Source organism: Kogia breviceps, chromosome 6 (genome assembly GCF_026419965.1).
Source record: "Kogia breviceps isolate mKogBre1 chromosome 6, mKogBre1 haplotype 1, whole genome shotgun sequence".
Classification (NCBI taxonomy): Eukaryota; Metazoa; Chordata; class Mammalia; order Artiodactyla; family Physeteridae; genus Kogia; species Kogia breviceps.
The window spans coordinates 116,870,100-116,887,594 of record NC_081315.1 but is presented as its reverse complement, the minus strand read 5'-3'; the positions used below and the strand labels follow the sequence as shown (position 1 = coordinate 116,887,594).

At 40.4% G+C, this 17,495-nt stretch overlaps 1 protein-coding gene across 3 annotated transcripts; it reads right to left on the bottom strand.

The window, feature by feature from the left end:
• Positions 1-348: 348 nt before the first annotated feature.
• OSTC (oligosaccharyltransferase complex non-catalytic subunit) lies at positions 349-11,660 on the bottom strand. 3 transcript variants are annotated; one of them, XM_059066529.2, is made up of 4 exons: positions 11,452-11,660; positions 7,482-7,575; positions 5,584-5,781; positions 349-925 (listed from the first exon to the last, which is right to left on the bottom strand). In XM_059066529.2, exons 1-4 carry the CDS (start codon positions 11,588-11,590, stop codon positions 907-909), a joined length of 450 nt encoding a protein of 149 aa, XP_058922512.1. In that variant the 5' UTR covers positions 11,591-11,660; the 3' UTR covers positions 349-906. The 3 variants fall into 3 exon arrangements, with proteins under 3 accessions (XP_058922512.1, XP_058922513.1, XP_066892570.1); XM_067036469.1 differs by lacking the exon at positions 349-925 and adding an exon at positions 3,568-3,870; XM_059066530.2 differs by lacking the exon at positions 5,584-5,781.
• Between the last annotated feature and the right edge of the window lie 5,835 nt (positions 11,661-17,495).

Genomic DNA, 17,495 nt, shown 5'->3' with positions numbered 1-17,495 from the left:
GTTCAGGGAGAACCAAAAGACCTGGCTAGAAGAAATCAGGGGAAGACCAGACTGGTCTACAGATGTTTTTATGTGCTCAAAACTGTGTTAATTACTGCAGATGAATGCCTGAAGGCAACTGTCATCTAACACAATCACACTTAAAACAACACTGACATAAACGTACAGCCTGTGCTTGAATATTTATAGGGATATGGAGTTGCTACCTCACAAGGCATCCTGCCGACTACACTTGGAGACTTCAGGCTACCAACAGTAAGTAGCTTAAGACAGTCACAAGATGGGAGTGGGTAATTATAGACCAAAGATTAATACAATCAGTTAATCAAAAAACAAATTAAAAAGGTGTTAATTAGAAAAATTATTTATTTCTGCTCCTTTCATACATCTCATTGTTCAGGAAACAGTCTTACATACATATCTGAAATGCTGCACTGTCACACACTCTGTTTAAAGGCAAAGCACCACAGGTGAAGCTGATCAGCTGTCCCGAGTTCTCAGCTTATAGGATCTCACTTCCTGATTTTACATTAATTTCTGAAAGTCAGAAGTGTCATCTCCAAAAAATGTTAAGGGGTTTGTAAAAAATAATTACTTTATTCAATATTATAGTTGTAGAAATGAAGTATATTTTCTTTAAGAAATAAAAAAAAAGAAGAAAATGCCACTTAACATCGTTGGTATGTCAGTATAGGCCAGCAGGAAAAAATACTGATAAACTTGTCTCTGATACCAAGAAGACATTCTAGTCCAAGCTATAACACATTTCCTATGTTTTCACTAGATGTTTCTTTTCTGCTCCTTTTCATCCTTTTCCATATTTCATATCAGAGGACTTGTACAGCCTTTAAAACTTCATTAACAGGAGCAAATTCAGTATCCACCAATTTCTTCTCAAAAGGCACTCTAACCCATCAGATAGCCCCTGTAAAAATAAAATTTATAAACACAAAAAGTGAAAAGGAAGCACCATTTCAAAGTGTCCCAAACAAATTTTATGATGAATCAAATGACAATCTGAAAATATAATATAATAAAATATAATGTAATAAAAATAAAAAAATAAAATATAATATAACCTCATTATGGTTCTTATTTCAAATCTTGCCCCCCAATAAATACAGTACTGGGCCTGGTTTCCATTATCCTTCTCCCTCAAAGGACAAAGTTACAAACCAATATGCTAAACAACAGAGGATGAGAAAAAAAAAAGAGAAAAAAATGTTATGTAAAAGTCAAAGAAAGAGTCAGAAACAATTTCCTTTGGACTCTCACAATTGCAACAAACATCACAAACGTTTTTATGGAAAGAAGCTGGTTTAGATTTCCTGAAAACCCTAATATTACCAAAGGAGAAAGTAGGAAGACCAGGAGCTCTTCACGCCTGGGAGGCGAGCCCTCATACCCTCCGGAAGCAGTGTGCAGAAGCGTCTGCCTTGCACCTGTTTCTTTAGGAAATGTCAAGATGGCAGGCAGGGGGCATTAGCTATAGCTGTTGAGCAAGTCAAACTTCACACTGTTCAAATAGGAGATCCTTTTACTAAATGTAGAAGTTGGGCCCTGAAATCCCATTTAAAGTATTAAAAGTCTGCTTTACAAAGTTCCAAACTTTTTCTTTTGCAATAAATCCTTGCAACCTATTATTTAGGATCTGCAGGATCAAGGAAAAAATAGCAAGATTGTGTAAAAGTATCCACATTAAGAAAGGGTTGAATACACCCTGTCCCCGCTGATGCCTTTAGAACTTCTCTCCTTTTGATCCCGCCTCTAACACGAGTGGGTAAGCCTAATGCCAATGGGCAAATGTCACTCAGTTTCCTCTTCTATAAAATGGAGTTACATCAAAGGATTTTAAGGATAATACAAGAGAATCTACTAATACAGTAACTTCATGGTAATAAGCACTTGACAAACATTAGCTATTATTAGTTCAGTGTCTCAAATTTCTTCATCTCTAAGTTGGGGACAAAAAACTACTTCATAGGGTTGAGGTCTACTGTAGTGCCTGACACAGAGCAGACACTCAAGAATCTCCTCCCTTCCAGCTCCTGGACCCACCTGACTCCCTTGGGTCTTGGGTCTACATGCAGCCAATGTGCTCTCCTTAGAACTCATTTATCCCTTTCCTTCTGCTCTACCAGCCTGGCCAGTCCACACTCTGAGTACAGAGAGAGCTTTCACCTCACACAACCGCTGTCACAACTCTGAGACAAACAACACTTCTCCCCCCAAAATTGAATAAAAAATAAAAAGCCTCTTAGTGTATATATCGACTTTGAAGACTGCCTCATAAATCTGCTACTGTATTGCCTGATACTTCACAAAAGGCAAACTTTAACACCTAAGCTTCACAAGCAAAGAATCTGAAAAAGAATAGACATATGTATGTATATATATAACTGAATCAGTTTACACCTGTACACCTGAAACTAATACAACATTGTAAATCAACTACATTCCAATACAGAATAAAAATGTTTTTAAAAAGATTAAACCTACAAAAAATAAATTCTTTGTCAGATAATTCTAACAGCAAGAACAAAAAAAGACCTAAGCTTCACAAGAAAAACAAGTTCAAGATTTTAAGAAAGTATCCACTAATATATGCACCAGTGGAAATTACTCATCAGCTGCCTCACACTATGAAACAAAAGTACTGAGGACTCTTTAGAGATAGCTGCCTGTCATCTACGTATACTGATAGGTGAACATGCACTTTTGGACACATATCTCTTGATATGTTGTGGTATTCTTCCTTGTAATTAGTATGCAACCTATGCTTATGCATCAAATAAAGCCATGTTTTAATATGTAAAATTATACCAGTAGAGAATACATCAGGTCTTTTAAAAAGCATAAATCAGAAAATATAAAGCTAGTAGTACCATTTCACTGCTATTGTTTTCTCCTTTTTAAAGGTACCTCTTGTTAAAGGTGATATAAGATTCTTTGTGAGCGTGCAACCCTGGAAGTTATCATGAAGCATCTTACAGCATAGCCAACCTTTATCTCAGATGTTAGCAACTTATTTGATCCGACAAAACTCATGGTTACTGATGTTTTTTACTTTTTGTTGTTGCTGCTGTCCCATTTATTATATATCAAACTGCTTATATATGATGGGTCCTCAAAGAGAATGTATGCGCAAGAAGACACATTCCTTTCTTGCTGGTGGTACTAACCACACCCCTATCATGTGCAATATGTAGGCTCACAGACCTGGCTCATCATCTCTTTGGGGGCCTGCAAATATTCCAGAAAACGCAACACTGTTGCTTCCCTTATTTTCCCAAACTGTCCATTGTTTCTCCTCACTCCACACTCAAGGTACCAGGCATTAGAAGCTGTAGATGAGAAATCATATCAAAGAGGGAATCATAAAGTCCTTCCTCTTAGATTTAAAATGTAACTCTTAGATTTAGCTTCATGGCAAGTTACAGAAAGCAGCAATTTTCTATTTAGACTATTGTTCTGCTTTGACTATATCTAAATATAATTTACACCCAAATCCCAGAGAGTATACTCTTTTTTAAAAATTTATTTTTCAATATGTTGGGTCTTCGTTTCTGTGCGAGGGCTTTCTCTAGTTGTGGCAAGTGGGGGCCACTGTTCATTGCGGTGCGTGGGCCTCTCACTATCGCGGCCTCTCTTGTTGCGGAGCACAGGCTCCAGACGCGCAGGCTCAGTAGTTGTGGCTCATGGGCCCAGCTGCTCCGCGGCATGTGGGATCTTCCCAGACCAGGGCTCGAACCCGTGTCCCCTGCACTGGCAGGCAGATTCTCAACCACTGCGCCCCCAGGGAAGCCCAGAGAGTATCCTCTTATTTCTTATTTCCTATTGTTATCTTAGTCAGCAATCTTGGAAACTGGCCTATAGAATGCGGAAAAGACAAATGTTTACATAAATAATTGCAAAAGTAAGACAGAAGCAATCCAGAGAATTAAACACTTTTCAAAACCTTTTTGTAAGTAGTAGATAGCTCTGTTATCCTAAAAGTCAAATGCTCAAGCTAAAAGAAAAACACACAGCCTAAGGAGAAGACCTAAAACCTTAAGGAAGAATGGGAAGCTTAAGCAGAATGAGAACAAATCTGGTTCTATGGACAAAACCAGCTCATTGCTTCTGTTCTGCTACATGCCTCCAAAGGTTCTTTCTGTTTTCATTATTAATTTTTAATAGCCTCTTAATCCTCTCTGGGAGCCTCCTCTTTCCTGTTTTGCTATGAAAAACTTCAGACTCTTCTACTGGTGTACCTCTGGCAACAAGGGTAGAACAAAGAGGAACAAAAAGAGGAGGCTGGAGTCCCTGTCCTCGTACAATTTAACAAATGCCCCCAATTTTTCCCAGGACAAAAATAAGAGCCATTGGCAGTCTGATGGAGCTACACGGCCACACAGGTATTCAGCTGACAAAGAACACTGCTCTCTTTTCCCATATTGCAGGGTTAAGATGGGAACATGAGTACAGGATAAGTATTTGTGACTTTCTAGAAAGTCTGTCCATTCTACCCCAGATGTGTTACAGATATGGACAGGTTAAGCCATAGAACAAGTGAACTTGTGTAATTCAAACACATTCCTATTTTCCCTTTTACTGTCTCATAATAAAATCAGAAAATATCAGTTTTAAGAAATCAGTACAGTTGACACTTGATGTTTAACATACTCCCTAAAAAATGAATTTTCTAAGAACTAACCTTTGTATGATATGTTTGCCCAAAGTTCCTGTAGTTACTAATGTATCCATAGGTGAAATCAGAATATAGGGAAATATGATCAGCCTCATCTACATTTAAAATGAAAGATCTCAAACAAAATTATAAAAGTTGCCATAAAACCAATTTATTTTTGCTCTAATGATAGTGTTCGTTTTCTGAATCAAAATAATCTAATATATATATATATATGAAATCCTTTCCCCATCTTTTTGGAGAGGCAGTAACTCTCCTTTCCTGTCCAATGCTTAGTGGGTTTTCCTCATATCAATACTCAAAGAGCAGCAGCAGGGCTTCGCTGGTGGCGCAGTGGTTGGGAGTCCGCCTGCCAGTGCAGGGGACACGGGTTCGTGCCCCGGTCCAGGAGGATCCCGCATACCGCGGAGCGGCTGGGCCCGTGACCATGGCCGCTAGGCCTGCGCGTCCGGAGCCTGTTCTCCGCAGCGGGAGAGGCTGCAGCGGTGAGAGGCCCGCGTACCACAAAAAAAAAAAAAAGAGCAGCAGCAATTAATGGCTCAAAAGTATTCCTTACTGTTATTATTACTATGGGAATTCCATATGTTACAGATTAACCAAAAAGCCCTTTAGAGAAATGTCTCCAGTCAGTGGTCACTGATGCTACAGCAAAATAACGGGATTTTCTCATGAACATGTATGGAGATAACAGTCAGGAAGACCTATTCGTCTCAATTTTGCTACTAACTATAGCTATAACCTTGAGCAAGTCACAAATTTCTCCGGTTCTCGAAATTTTCATCTGTTTAAATGAGGGTTAAATTAAATCTCCTATGATTTTATGTGATCCAGGTAATTATTTTACCAGTTTGCAAGTTAAGTTGCTGATTATACAAAAGTACTTAATAACTTACGGCAGTTTCATTCTCATGAATACTCTAGCCATGAAAAAACTCAATAGGACACAGACGAATCCAATGAATAAAAGGAGAAATCTATTGAGCTTGGGAATGTTTGGTGCATTGGATCGGTCCAGGATTATGAAACCTAAACCTCCCATTGTAAACAGGAAGCTGGATGCAAGTCCTTCCATAATATACTGTCCATTTACTCTGAAAAAGAAAGACCAGAGCAAACAATAAATGAAAATTCCCAGAAAAATAAAAAACTTTTTCCTTAGACTGAAACTCCTATATCTGCTAAAACATTTTTGTGCTTATTTTTTATTATTACTCTTTTACAATTTTACCATATCTTTTACAATTTTACCATATTTCTGGCTATTCATTTCAATAAATATTTATTGAGAGCCTATTATGTATCAAACATTATTTAGGTTCTGGGGACACAACAATGAACAAAACAGACACAAATCTTTGTCTTCATGGAGCTTATGCTAAAAAAAACCTTTCAAACTTCAACTAACACAACTGCCTATGTAAAATCAATACTCATATATATACATATATACATACTTATATATTTTTTGGCCACGCTGCACAGCTTGTGGGATTTTCGTTCCCACCCAGGGATTGAACCTGAGCCCTCAGCAGTGAGAGCCAGAGTCCTAACAAATGGACCACCAGGGAATTCCCAATACTCATATATTTTAATTATTAGCTTAAAAAGTCAATTAATATATGTACATGAACCCTTTACCCAGAACTTTAGTTTTTGAAAATTATGTTATTTAAATTTCTACTATCAATTTCAAATTAATTTTGAATTGGTTAATGTTTCCTGAGTTTTAATAATTAATAAATCTCTTGTTTCAAAGCGAACTTTTTAAAAGCAAGCAAGTTCTTAACTAAGGCTTCATGAACCCCACAAACATGTCCGGCAATCTATAAACCCTTAAATTTTTGTATATACACGTATCTGATTTTTCTAGGGATGAAGAGCTTTCAAATTCTGAGAGCTCACAGACCCCAAAAGGCAAATTCCTCTGTTAAAGATATGATTTATACATAGGCACATATAAAGAAGGTATATATATTTTTGCTAAACTAATTGTTTTAATTGAAAACGCAATACATGCGGCAGTTTCAAATTCAAATGACGAGACAGTGAAACGTCTCCCTGCCATCAAGACCTCCTGTCATCCAGATCCCCTCCACAGAGATCACAATAATCTTTCCAGGAATATTCTACGCATGGAATACCACTAACATAGGTGTAAATACAAACATATAGCTATGTTTAGGTAGACAGTTACCAAGTGGATTGTATAAGGCAATACAACAAGCACTGCTCAGGTGAAACAAACCACACTGTTTTGGTGTTCGTTGCTTACATGGAACTCCCAAGTCTCAAAAATTATTTTTCCTATGTAATAGTATATCCAGGGGTCCACAGATTTTTTTCTTAAGTGACCAGATTGTATATATCTTAGGCTTGCCGGCCATATGGTTTCTATCACACTTAACACAGTAGCTTGAAAGCAGCCATAGATAGTACAGAAACAAATGGGTGTGCCTAATTCCAATAAAGCTTTACTTACAAATAAACAGGTACCTGTGGCTTGCTGATCCCAGAACAGCCTATAAATGAATTTTAAACTGATACACTCCTTTAAATAACTGATCATGTCAATCATTGTGAAATATTTTATTTCCTAATAAGTGAATACATAAGTAACACACTTCTACTCTTGTTCTTGTCTACTTCCTGCAATCGCTGAATTTAGCATTTTAAAACAGCTAGTGTCTAAATACAGATGCACCCAAAAGGTTGCACTGTATCTTTAAATAAGCAGGCATGCCTCGGTAATCTTCCTTCCCACCACCAAATCACTCAAAATGATATCTTTTACCTGTAGGCCAAGAAAGCTACTGGTCTCTGATGCCCATGTTCATCAGTCATGGAGCCGACACTTGGAGGTTCGACGATAACATCATAAATGATTCCTAAATGAAAGACAACAGCATATATTAGATTGGATTCCTAATTTTAAAATAGATTTAGAGTTTTTACTGTCTCTAAAGGTTCATTTATATTTAAATAGGACTGCTTTGATGTATTATTATAATCAAATGAGGCCCAGCTTACCTCCTAAACTTCAGATAAACCAGAATTTATCTTCAGAAATTCAATTCAGTATTTTATTTTATTTTTTATTTTTTTTATTTATTTATTTTTTTTTTTTGTGGTACGCGGGCCTCTCACTGTTGTGGCCTCTCCCATTGCAGAGCACAGGCTCCGGACGCGCAGGCTCAGCGGCCACGGCTCACGGGCCCAGCCGCTCTGCGGAATGTGGGATCTTCCCGGGCCAGGGCACGAACCCGTGTCCCCTGCATCGGCAGGCAGATTCTCAACCACTGCGCCACCAGGGAAGCCCCAATTCAGTATTTTAGAATGACTTGCAAAACATAAAAGAAATTCATTCAGTATTGTTTCAAACTCAAGAATGACTCCACAACAAAGCAGATTTAACATTAAAGGCTATTTTTAGTTCAAGAAAATGTCACATATACTTGGATTTGTTTCTTTAAATTAAGAGGTAACTAGAGAAATTTTCTTGCTTAAAAGTAAAATGAGACATCTTTAAATCACACCACTAGGCAGACTGGCAATACTAGAGATTCACAATCATTAATGTTAATATCCATCATTATGTCATAATGTCATCATGATCATTTACGCTAATGTCCCTCAACACTGTTTCTCAAATCTCCCACTGTCAACGTCTACTCTTGATCTTCACTGTTTTCCATCATCCCCACCTCCAGCTTTTCTCAAGCACAGCACGACTGTCTCCCTCACCTCTGACTAACAGAACAATCACTTGGGAATTCCCTAATTCACCCTCACCCCCCAAACCAAATCTACAAACTGGAACCTGCATCCATCCTCACCTCCAGCTACAACAGAGGAAGAGTCCCTCCTGCCCTCACCATGGGATCCCTCTGCAATAATAAGGACTCCGCCCCCCTTGCCATTTCAGAGACTTTGTTCCATGGGCTACCTCTTCTCTTTCCTGTATTTTCAACCTCTTGTTCCCTACATCAACTTTCCCTTGACACCAGATCCTCCTAGTTAACATTCTACTTCTATGCTTCCTTTGTGAAAGGGGGCCAGGCTTCCTTCTGGAGGAAAAAAAAAAAAAAAAAAGGTTACCTCTCTGTCTCCACTTCCTCACTTATCCTTCATTTTTCAGCTCACTCTGATCTGGCTTCTGCCACCACTGATATTACTCTCGCTCAGGTGGCTAATGGCCTCCATGTTGTCAAATTCAAAGGACACTTTTCAGTTCTCATATTAGGAGGTCTCCTAGCAGTGCTTGATCCAGTTTACTAAATCCATTTTCTTGGGGTAAAAAGATGGCTTCTGTGACACTCCTGTCCATGTTTTCTTGCTACCTCTCTAGCTGAGCCTCCTCTGCTATAAAACCACTAAACGTTCGGAGTTCCTTAGGGCCCAATCCACTATCCTCTTCTTTTTCTACCTTCTCTCTCCAACTGAACTTATCCCTTCCCAGGGCTTTACTATGCTAATGATTCTCAATGTGCCAACGTTAGCACTATTAAAATTAGATGTAAGCTCCCTAAGAATAGAAACTATGTTCTTCAATATCTGGCTTATGGGAGTTCAGAAAACATTTGTTATTGACTAATTTCAACACAAACCTCTTTTCTCAGTTCTAGACTCCTACCTGCAAACTTGACATATCCAACTAATTATATTTGGTTATGTCCAACTATTATATATCCCAAAGTGACCTCTGGGTTCACCATTCCCAACCAAAAAAACTTCATTTCTTTAGTCTCAGAAAATGACACTTCCACCTACTTGGTGCTCAAACTAGACACCAGGAAAATTCCTTTACATGTCATTCTCCCCCCACATCCAATCAATCATCATCAAGATCCACTGAATCTATTTCCAAAATATCTTTCATTATACATTCCTCCATCTCTAGTGCCACCAACCTTGTCTACTCTAAGTCAACTACAAAACTCACCTAATTGGTCTCTCAGTCCCACATTTGTCCATACTTTTCCCTCTGCCTAGATACCCTTTCCCCCAATCTTTCAAATTTTGGCTAACGTGTCATTTCCTCAGAAACCACATTCTAATGTAACTGATGTTCCTAACTCTGACTGTTCTCGCATAATCTCTCGTTCTTTTCCTTCAATGCACTCATGGCAATTTGCAGTGGAAAAAATAACGTAATGGAGAAAGATTTATGTGATATTTAACATATCTCAACCAATGACATTATAAGCCTCAGGAGGGCAGGGCCCTTACCTGTTTCATTCATTGTTGCCTCCAGTGCCTAATGCCTGGAACTTAACAGGAACTCAGTACATTATTTGATGAATATTTCTCAGCAGTAAATATTGTTTATTTATAAAGGTACACTCAGTTTCTAGAAGACTCCTTTCCAGTGGCAAAAACAATTCCTTGTATGAGACAACTCATGGCCTTGGCCACTAAAAGGTGTCCTTTCACTTTCCCCCAGAAATTAGGGCAAAGAATCTCCCCATTACAAAAATAGACGGAAAAAGTGGCCAGAATGAAAACTGTGAGGCTCCCAGCAAAGGCCCTGGCTCCAAGGGAGGTAAGGGTTACAGGAAAGTTTTCTAGCAGATGAAGACTTACTAGGAAAAAAAAAAAAAAATGCCACATGCATTTAAAATTTTGTTTATTCAATCCAGCACCTATTAATGTGCTGAGCAAATGTGAATGCTAATGCAATGCTAGGACAGTATCTTACCAACATAAAAAATATTTTAAACGTAATTTATTTAAATGAACATAAGTTAACTGTCACTGTTCTAGATTTGGGAGAAGGGTAAATCCAAAGGTTCATCCTAGAACCAAGCCTGCATAATTTCAGATACTTCCCTCTTCAGCGCCAACTATTTTCACAAGACATCTATGAAAATGAAAATGTCTGACTATTCCCTTAAAAACAGAACCAGCTGCTCTTGTTGTCCCTCATCTGTGAAGCTTTAATTTTATCATTTCCAAATTAAGTACCCCACTTCCCAAAATCTAGAAGTGCAGTAGCAGTGTTGAGTAAATCATGGAACTGCGGCTTGAAAGGGTGGTAGCTATGAAAAGACTGTAACCGGATTGCCAACTCACCACTATACAAAGCGACGCCCCTTTTGCAAAGGACAGGATAAAATGATAATGCAGTGTTCAACGATAATGCTATTTTCCTTATTCTTTAATTTTCAACTTCCGCTCTCTCAAATACGCGATACCTTCTGCAAATCTATCTCCACATCTCAAATATTTATCAAAACTGTGGTTTCGAAAGATTACATTCATATTTATTGTTTATCGTGGCAAAAGCAACACCTAACCCTTAGGTTTGAGCTAACAAACCTAAAGGCTGTCAAGTCTCTTCCAAAGTTCCAGGAACCGTAGACAAAGAGAAGGTAAAAGTCCCACACCCTCCTGACGAACCGTGGAAGTAGAATGGGCCAAAAGAGATTTTCCCAGGGCCTTTGTCAAATAACGTACGGCGTGCAATAAAAGGAGCAACCATCTGGGCTTGAAAATTATTCGGCTCGGACCGCCTGGCTAAAAGGTCAGGAAACGGAAGGCAATGAGAGTGAGAACAGGAATCCCCTCAAGATACAGGACAGGGCCTGAGGGCAAATAAACCTTTGGGCCGTTAACACTCGGGACCCCAGAGTTTCCCTCCACCCTCGGAAAAGATCGAGAGGAGACCGATGCTTTCCCCGGCTGAGAGCGGAACAGACGCGCCCCCGGGGCGGGCCGGCTCCCCGCGCCTCAGCGCCTCTGGGGCCCCAGGCAGGCCGAGTTACCTCCGGTGATGAGGAAGTAAGACACCACCACCAGAGCGTACACCGTCATGGCCGACGGCATGTGCACCCAGGGCGGCTTCTTCAGCTTCAGGTTGGGACATTCGAGCACTAAGAACGGGACCCGGTACAAACTCTCCATGACGGTGGCGGCAGGGGCAGCGGTCGGCCGCCAGTCCCACACGCCTCCCGGGAACAGGCCCGCCCACTCTTCCCCCGGCGCGTGCGCGGGGAAGGGAACGGCAGGTCCGCAACGCTCGGAGGCAGTGTTTACATCCATAGAAGAAAAGAAGAAACTATAAAAACGGATAAGTGACATGACTTAAAATTATGTATTATTGAATCATGTGAAGCATAAATTTGAGTAAGAAGCTCAGTTTTAACCGATGAATAAACAGGTGATTTCTGTACCTTCAAGGACCTGCAGGCCTTCAGACGTGGCCAAGCAGGAGCCGCGGAAGCACCAGGATCGATCGGAGCGCCTCCCCACTTGCTGATGCTGGGGATTTGGAAGCTGATTGGACGCAGGACGCTCTAAGTTCCCAGAGCCAGAGGATGGGTGGGGACGTTTGGAAAGCTCTGCCTTTTTTATTAGCGGGTTTTTCAAGAGCTTGAGAAAGTCCTACGTTGCTAAGCTTTTATTTCTTGATGTAGCAGTGGTGACAGTAGTAATAATTGTTACTAATAATTGTTAAATTAATGTATTATAAAATTAAAAATACATATCTAGTTTAGATCTATCACAAAGGTCAAGAGGACATCGCCACAAGATGTCTAAAGTGGATACCTTGACGTGACCAAACTACTATTTTAAATAACTAGTGTCCTCTGCTATTTTCGTAAATGCTAAAATCTTTCAGGCCGAAAATCTTGAAATCATCCTGATTTCTCTCTTTTTTAAACCTCCGTATCCAAAGTATTAGCAGATCTTTTTGGTTGTAGTATCAAAAATATCTTTAATTCATCCACTTTTCTCCATTCCATATTTACCACCCTAGTGGAAGCCACCACCATCTCTTGCCTGGGCTATGTTTACAATCCAAGTGGATGAAAATATTTGATGGAGAATATGTCTTTGGGGATGGACCAGATGGCCTAAAAAGCTTTTTTTTGTTTTCTGTTTAGTTTTTGTTTTTTATATACTCTCTTAATATACTGCCAATACCTGTTTTCTTTTGGAATAAGAGTTCAAAGTGACTGATTATATAAATCCGGGAGAGACTGATATCTTTATAATTGAGCCAATATTTTTATGGTTTTTGTTTGTTACTGAGCTCATGGTGTTTTACAGGATGGCGTGCATTGGTTCTGCACTTCAGTGACTCGATTACTGAGAAATTGTTTAAATACCACAGTAGTAAAAATATTTATAAAACATTGCAGCATCTAACTGTAAATACAGATGAGTCTTGCTGCTCTTATTGTTTAATAGTGAGAGTCTCCCCCAAGTCTTAGTGTGTATTAAGGAAGGGATGTTAATCTTAGATTATGAGAGGGTCACTATTAACACCAGTAATAAAGGGTTTTTACACGAGAGCCAGCATTTACACATAGGAAGTTTTTCTGGGGACTGTAAAGCAGAATGTTTCTGAAATACCCATAGTTATATAAACAAGGAAAACTTTGGAACAATTAAAAAGATGTTGCCTTGAGAAAATAAGGAAAAACATAGAAATTAAAAGTTTTTAAGCTTCCTGGGACTTCCCTGGTGGCGCCGTGGTTAAGAATCTGCCTGCCAATGCAGGGGACACAGGTTCGAGCCCTGGTCCAGGAAGACCCCACATGCCGCGGAGCAACTAAGCCCGTGTGCCAGAACTCCTGAGCCTGCGTTCTGGAGCCCACGAGCCACAACTACTGAGTCCACACGCCACAACTACTGAAGCCTGTGTACCTAGAGTCCATGTTCCGCAACAAGAGAAGCCACCACAATGAGAAGCTTGCGCACCACAACGAAGAGTAGCCCCCGCTCGCCCCAACTAGAGAAAGCCCGCACGCAGCAACGAAGACCCAATGCAGCCAAAAATAAATAATAAAATAAAATAAATACATTTATTTTAAAAGTTTTTAATCTTCCTTTATATCTTCAGAGAGGAGCTAACTTTTTAAAATTATTCTTTTTTAATGTATTTATTTTATTTTTGGCTGCTCTAGGTCCTTGTTGCTGTGCGTGGGCTTTCTCTAGTTGTGGCGAGCGGGGGCTACTCTTTGTTGTGGTGCACGGGCTTCTCACTAAGGTGGATTCTCTTGTTGCGGAGCACAGGCTCTAGGCGTGGGGGCTTCAGTAGTTGTGGCTCGTGGGCTTTAGAGCGCAGGCTCAGTAGTTGTGGCTCACGGGCTTAGTTGCCCTGCGGCATGTGGGATCTTCCCAGACCAGGGCTCGAACCAGTGTCGCCTGCATTGGCAAGCAGATTCTTAACCACTGCGCCACCAGGGAAGACCTGGAAACTAACATTAATTAACCACCTCTTGGCAGATATATTATGTTGTCATTTATGTTAGTTCTTATTTACTCTTCATGACAATTCTATTAGGTAATTACTAATGTCACCACTTTACATATGACAAAACTGAAGCTTGGGAAGTAAAACAAACTCAAAAAGTATATTCTGTGATTGGATGAGAACTAAAGGCAATTGCCCTAAATATAAAACAGATTTAAGATGTTTGACTTCAGTTTATTTAAATATGTACTAGAGAGGAAATTAGTAGCTTTATTTTTGTCAGATAATAATACACAATTTTATCCTAGATTTATTTCCAAAGACATTTTGCAGTTTAGATGACAATCCCTTTGAACTATGCTCTTTCCCTCTGGGTTCTGCATATGCAAGAGTATGTTTATTTCCCCAGCTCAGCAAGTATTTATTGAGTGATAACTATGCCAGTCACTGTGTGAAGCATTATTATGTCTCATGATCTATACAAACTCTTTCTAATGTGATATGTATGAAATTGTGGATTTTGTTATTTCTGTCATTGTTTTAAAGTTTGAAAATCAAAATTTGCAAGTAAAACATAGGTACGTGCCCATTGTAACAACAGAGACACACATGGAACACTTTCCTTTCATCACTACTCTCATTTTAGTTTTCCTTCCAGAGGTAGTGAGACCCCTGGGATTCGTTCTGGAATGCACAATTGGAGTAAATGTACTCAGGTCTGGAAGAATCCCCACCTTGGTTTCTGACCCACAGAGTGAGGGCTCTAATGGTAGGAAAGGCTAAGTGGAACCAATAGAACTGCCTTTACCTTCCAAAACAATAAATCAGAAGTGACTGCAGAGATTGATATCACCATCAAGGACTTGAAAGATGCCGAGTGGGAATTCCTACCACATTCCATTCAGTTAGCCAATTTGGCCCTTTGAAGGAAAGATGAATCTTGGAGAACAACAATGAATGAATGTAAACTTAATCATGCAGTGCCTCCAATTGCAGCTGCTGTTCCACATGGGGTTTCATTGCTGGAGCACGTCACATCCCCTGACACCTGTTAGGTGGCTCTTGATCTGTCAAATGCTTTTTGATCTACACATTGGTAAAGGCCATCAGAAGAAGTTTGTTTTCAACTGGCAGGGTCAGCAATACACATTCACAGCCTTATCTCCGGACCATGTCAAATTTCCAACCCTATGTCCTAATCTGATTTTCAGGAACTTCTTTTCATTGCCTTTTCATTTGCAGGCTATATGCCATTGCATTGATGATATGATGATTGGACCTAGTGATCTAAGTAACAACAACACTAGATACGTTGGTAAGACACACGCATGATAGAGAATGGAAAACAAGCACAATAAAACATCAGGGGCTTCTCACTGAAATTTCTAAGGGTCTAGTAATTTATTAACATGTGAGCTATTCCTTCCAAGGTAAAGGATAGTTGCTACATTGATTCCTCCTTCCACTAAGAAAGATGCACAATGAATGCTTAGGGAACTACTTAGGATTTTGGAGACAACATATACCTCATTTGGTCATGTTATTCCAATTTATTTAGTGAGTAATCCAATAAGTTGCTAGTTTTGAGTAGGACCCAGAACAGGCAAAGGCTATGCAGCAAGCCCAGCCAGCCAAGCAAACTGTTCTGTCACTTGGGCCATATGACACAGCACATCCAATATCATTTTTGATGTCTGTGGCAGATAGGGATGCTCTATGAAGCTTCTGACATGTCCCTGGAGGTGCATCACAGTATGGAGTGCTAAGAGTTTTAGAATAAACTTATGCCAGCCTCCGCAGATAAATAATTTACTTTGAGAAATAGCTTCTGGCTTGCCACTGGGCGTTCGTGGAGACTAAGCTATTGACAATCAGCAACAAGTCACCATAAAACCTGAACCAGCCATCACCAATTTGGCATTGTCTGACCTATCAACTCATAAATGCGGGCACCCACAGCAGCACTTAATCAACAAATGAAAGTGTTATGCAGGAGATCAGGCTTGAGTAGGTCCTGAAGGTACATGTAAGTGGCATGAGAAACATTCTAGATCCACATGCCCCACATTCCTGCCACATTGCCTCTTCTCTCTCAGCTTGTACACATGGCATCATGGAGACTGCCCTATGACCAGTCAACTGAAGAAGAAAACACTGAGGACTGTTTTACAGATAGTTCTGCACAATGTGCTGGCACTACCTGAAAGTAAACGGCTTTGCACTGCAGCCTCCCTTGAAGCAAGTGATGAGGGGAAATCTTCCCAATGGGCAGAATGTTAGCACTGCACTTGGTTGTTCATTTTGCCTGGAAGGAGTGATGTCCAGAGTTGCAGGTCTGTAGTGATTCATGGGCAGTGGCTAATCATTTGGCTGAATGGATGGCCAGGGAATTAGAAGAAATACAATTGGAAAGTTCTTAAGGATGTCTGGAGGAGAGGCGTATGGATAAACCTCTCTGCATAGGTATGAAGTGCGAAGGTGTTTGTACCCCATATGACTATGCACCAAAGAGCAATCTATGTAGGGAATGACATTCATAATTGGGTGGATAAGAGACCCATCCTGTGGACATCAGTCACCCTCTTTCCCCAGTCACTCCTGTCCTTGCCCAGTAAGTCCACAAACAAAGGGCCCTGGCAGCAGGGATGCAGGTTATGCATGGACTTTCACTCATCAAGGCTGATCTGGCTAGAGCCACTGCTGAGTGCCCAACCTGCCAATAGTAGAAATCAACAATGAGTCCCAGTCTGGCACCATTCTCCCGGAAGATGAGCCACCCACTTATTAGCGGGTTAATTACATAGGAACACTTCCAGTAGGCACTTGGTTCTTACTGATAGATATTTACACTGGATACAAATTTTCCTTCCTTTTTCACAACACGGCTCCCAAAATCACTATTGTGTGGACTTGAGGAATGCCTTATTCGGCATCATGTGAAACCACACAGCATTGCTTCTGGCCAAGAAACTTGTCTGACAGCAGATGAATTGTGGCATTTGGCTCATGTTCATGGAATTCACTGGTTTTATCGTGTGCACCATCACCTTGAAGCAGCTGTGTGGAATGGCGGAATGGGCTTTTGAAAAGTCAGTTATGATGCCAGATTAATGTCAGCACCTTCTGGGACTAGGACAAAGTCTTCTAAGATGCAGCATGTGCTGTAAATAAGTGATGGATATATGATGCTATTTCTCTGAGAGCCAGGATTCACCAAGTCCAGGAATCAAGTGTCAAAGCTGGGAATGACTCCTCTCATAGTCACTTCTAGTGATCCACTAGTGAATTTTTTGCTTCCCATTCCCTACAACTTTGGGCTCTGCTGGTCTAGAAGTTTTAGTCCTAAGGGAGGAATACTTCCACCAAGGGACACTTCAACGGTTCCATTAAACAGAAATGAGACTGTCGCCTTGCCCCTCAGTGTCCTCATGGCGTTGAATCAAAAGGCAAGTGGGGGGCTTCCCTGGTGGCGCAGTGGTTGAGAATCTGCCTGCCGATGCAGGGGACACGGGTTCGTGCCCCAGTCCGGGAAGATCCCACATGCTGTGGAGTGGCTGGGCCCGTGAGCCATGGCCACTGGGCCTGCGCGTCCGGGGCCTGTGCTCC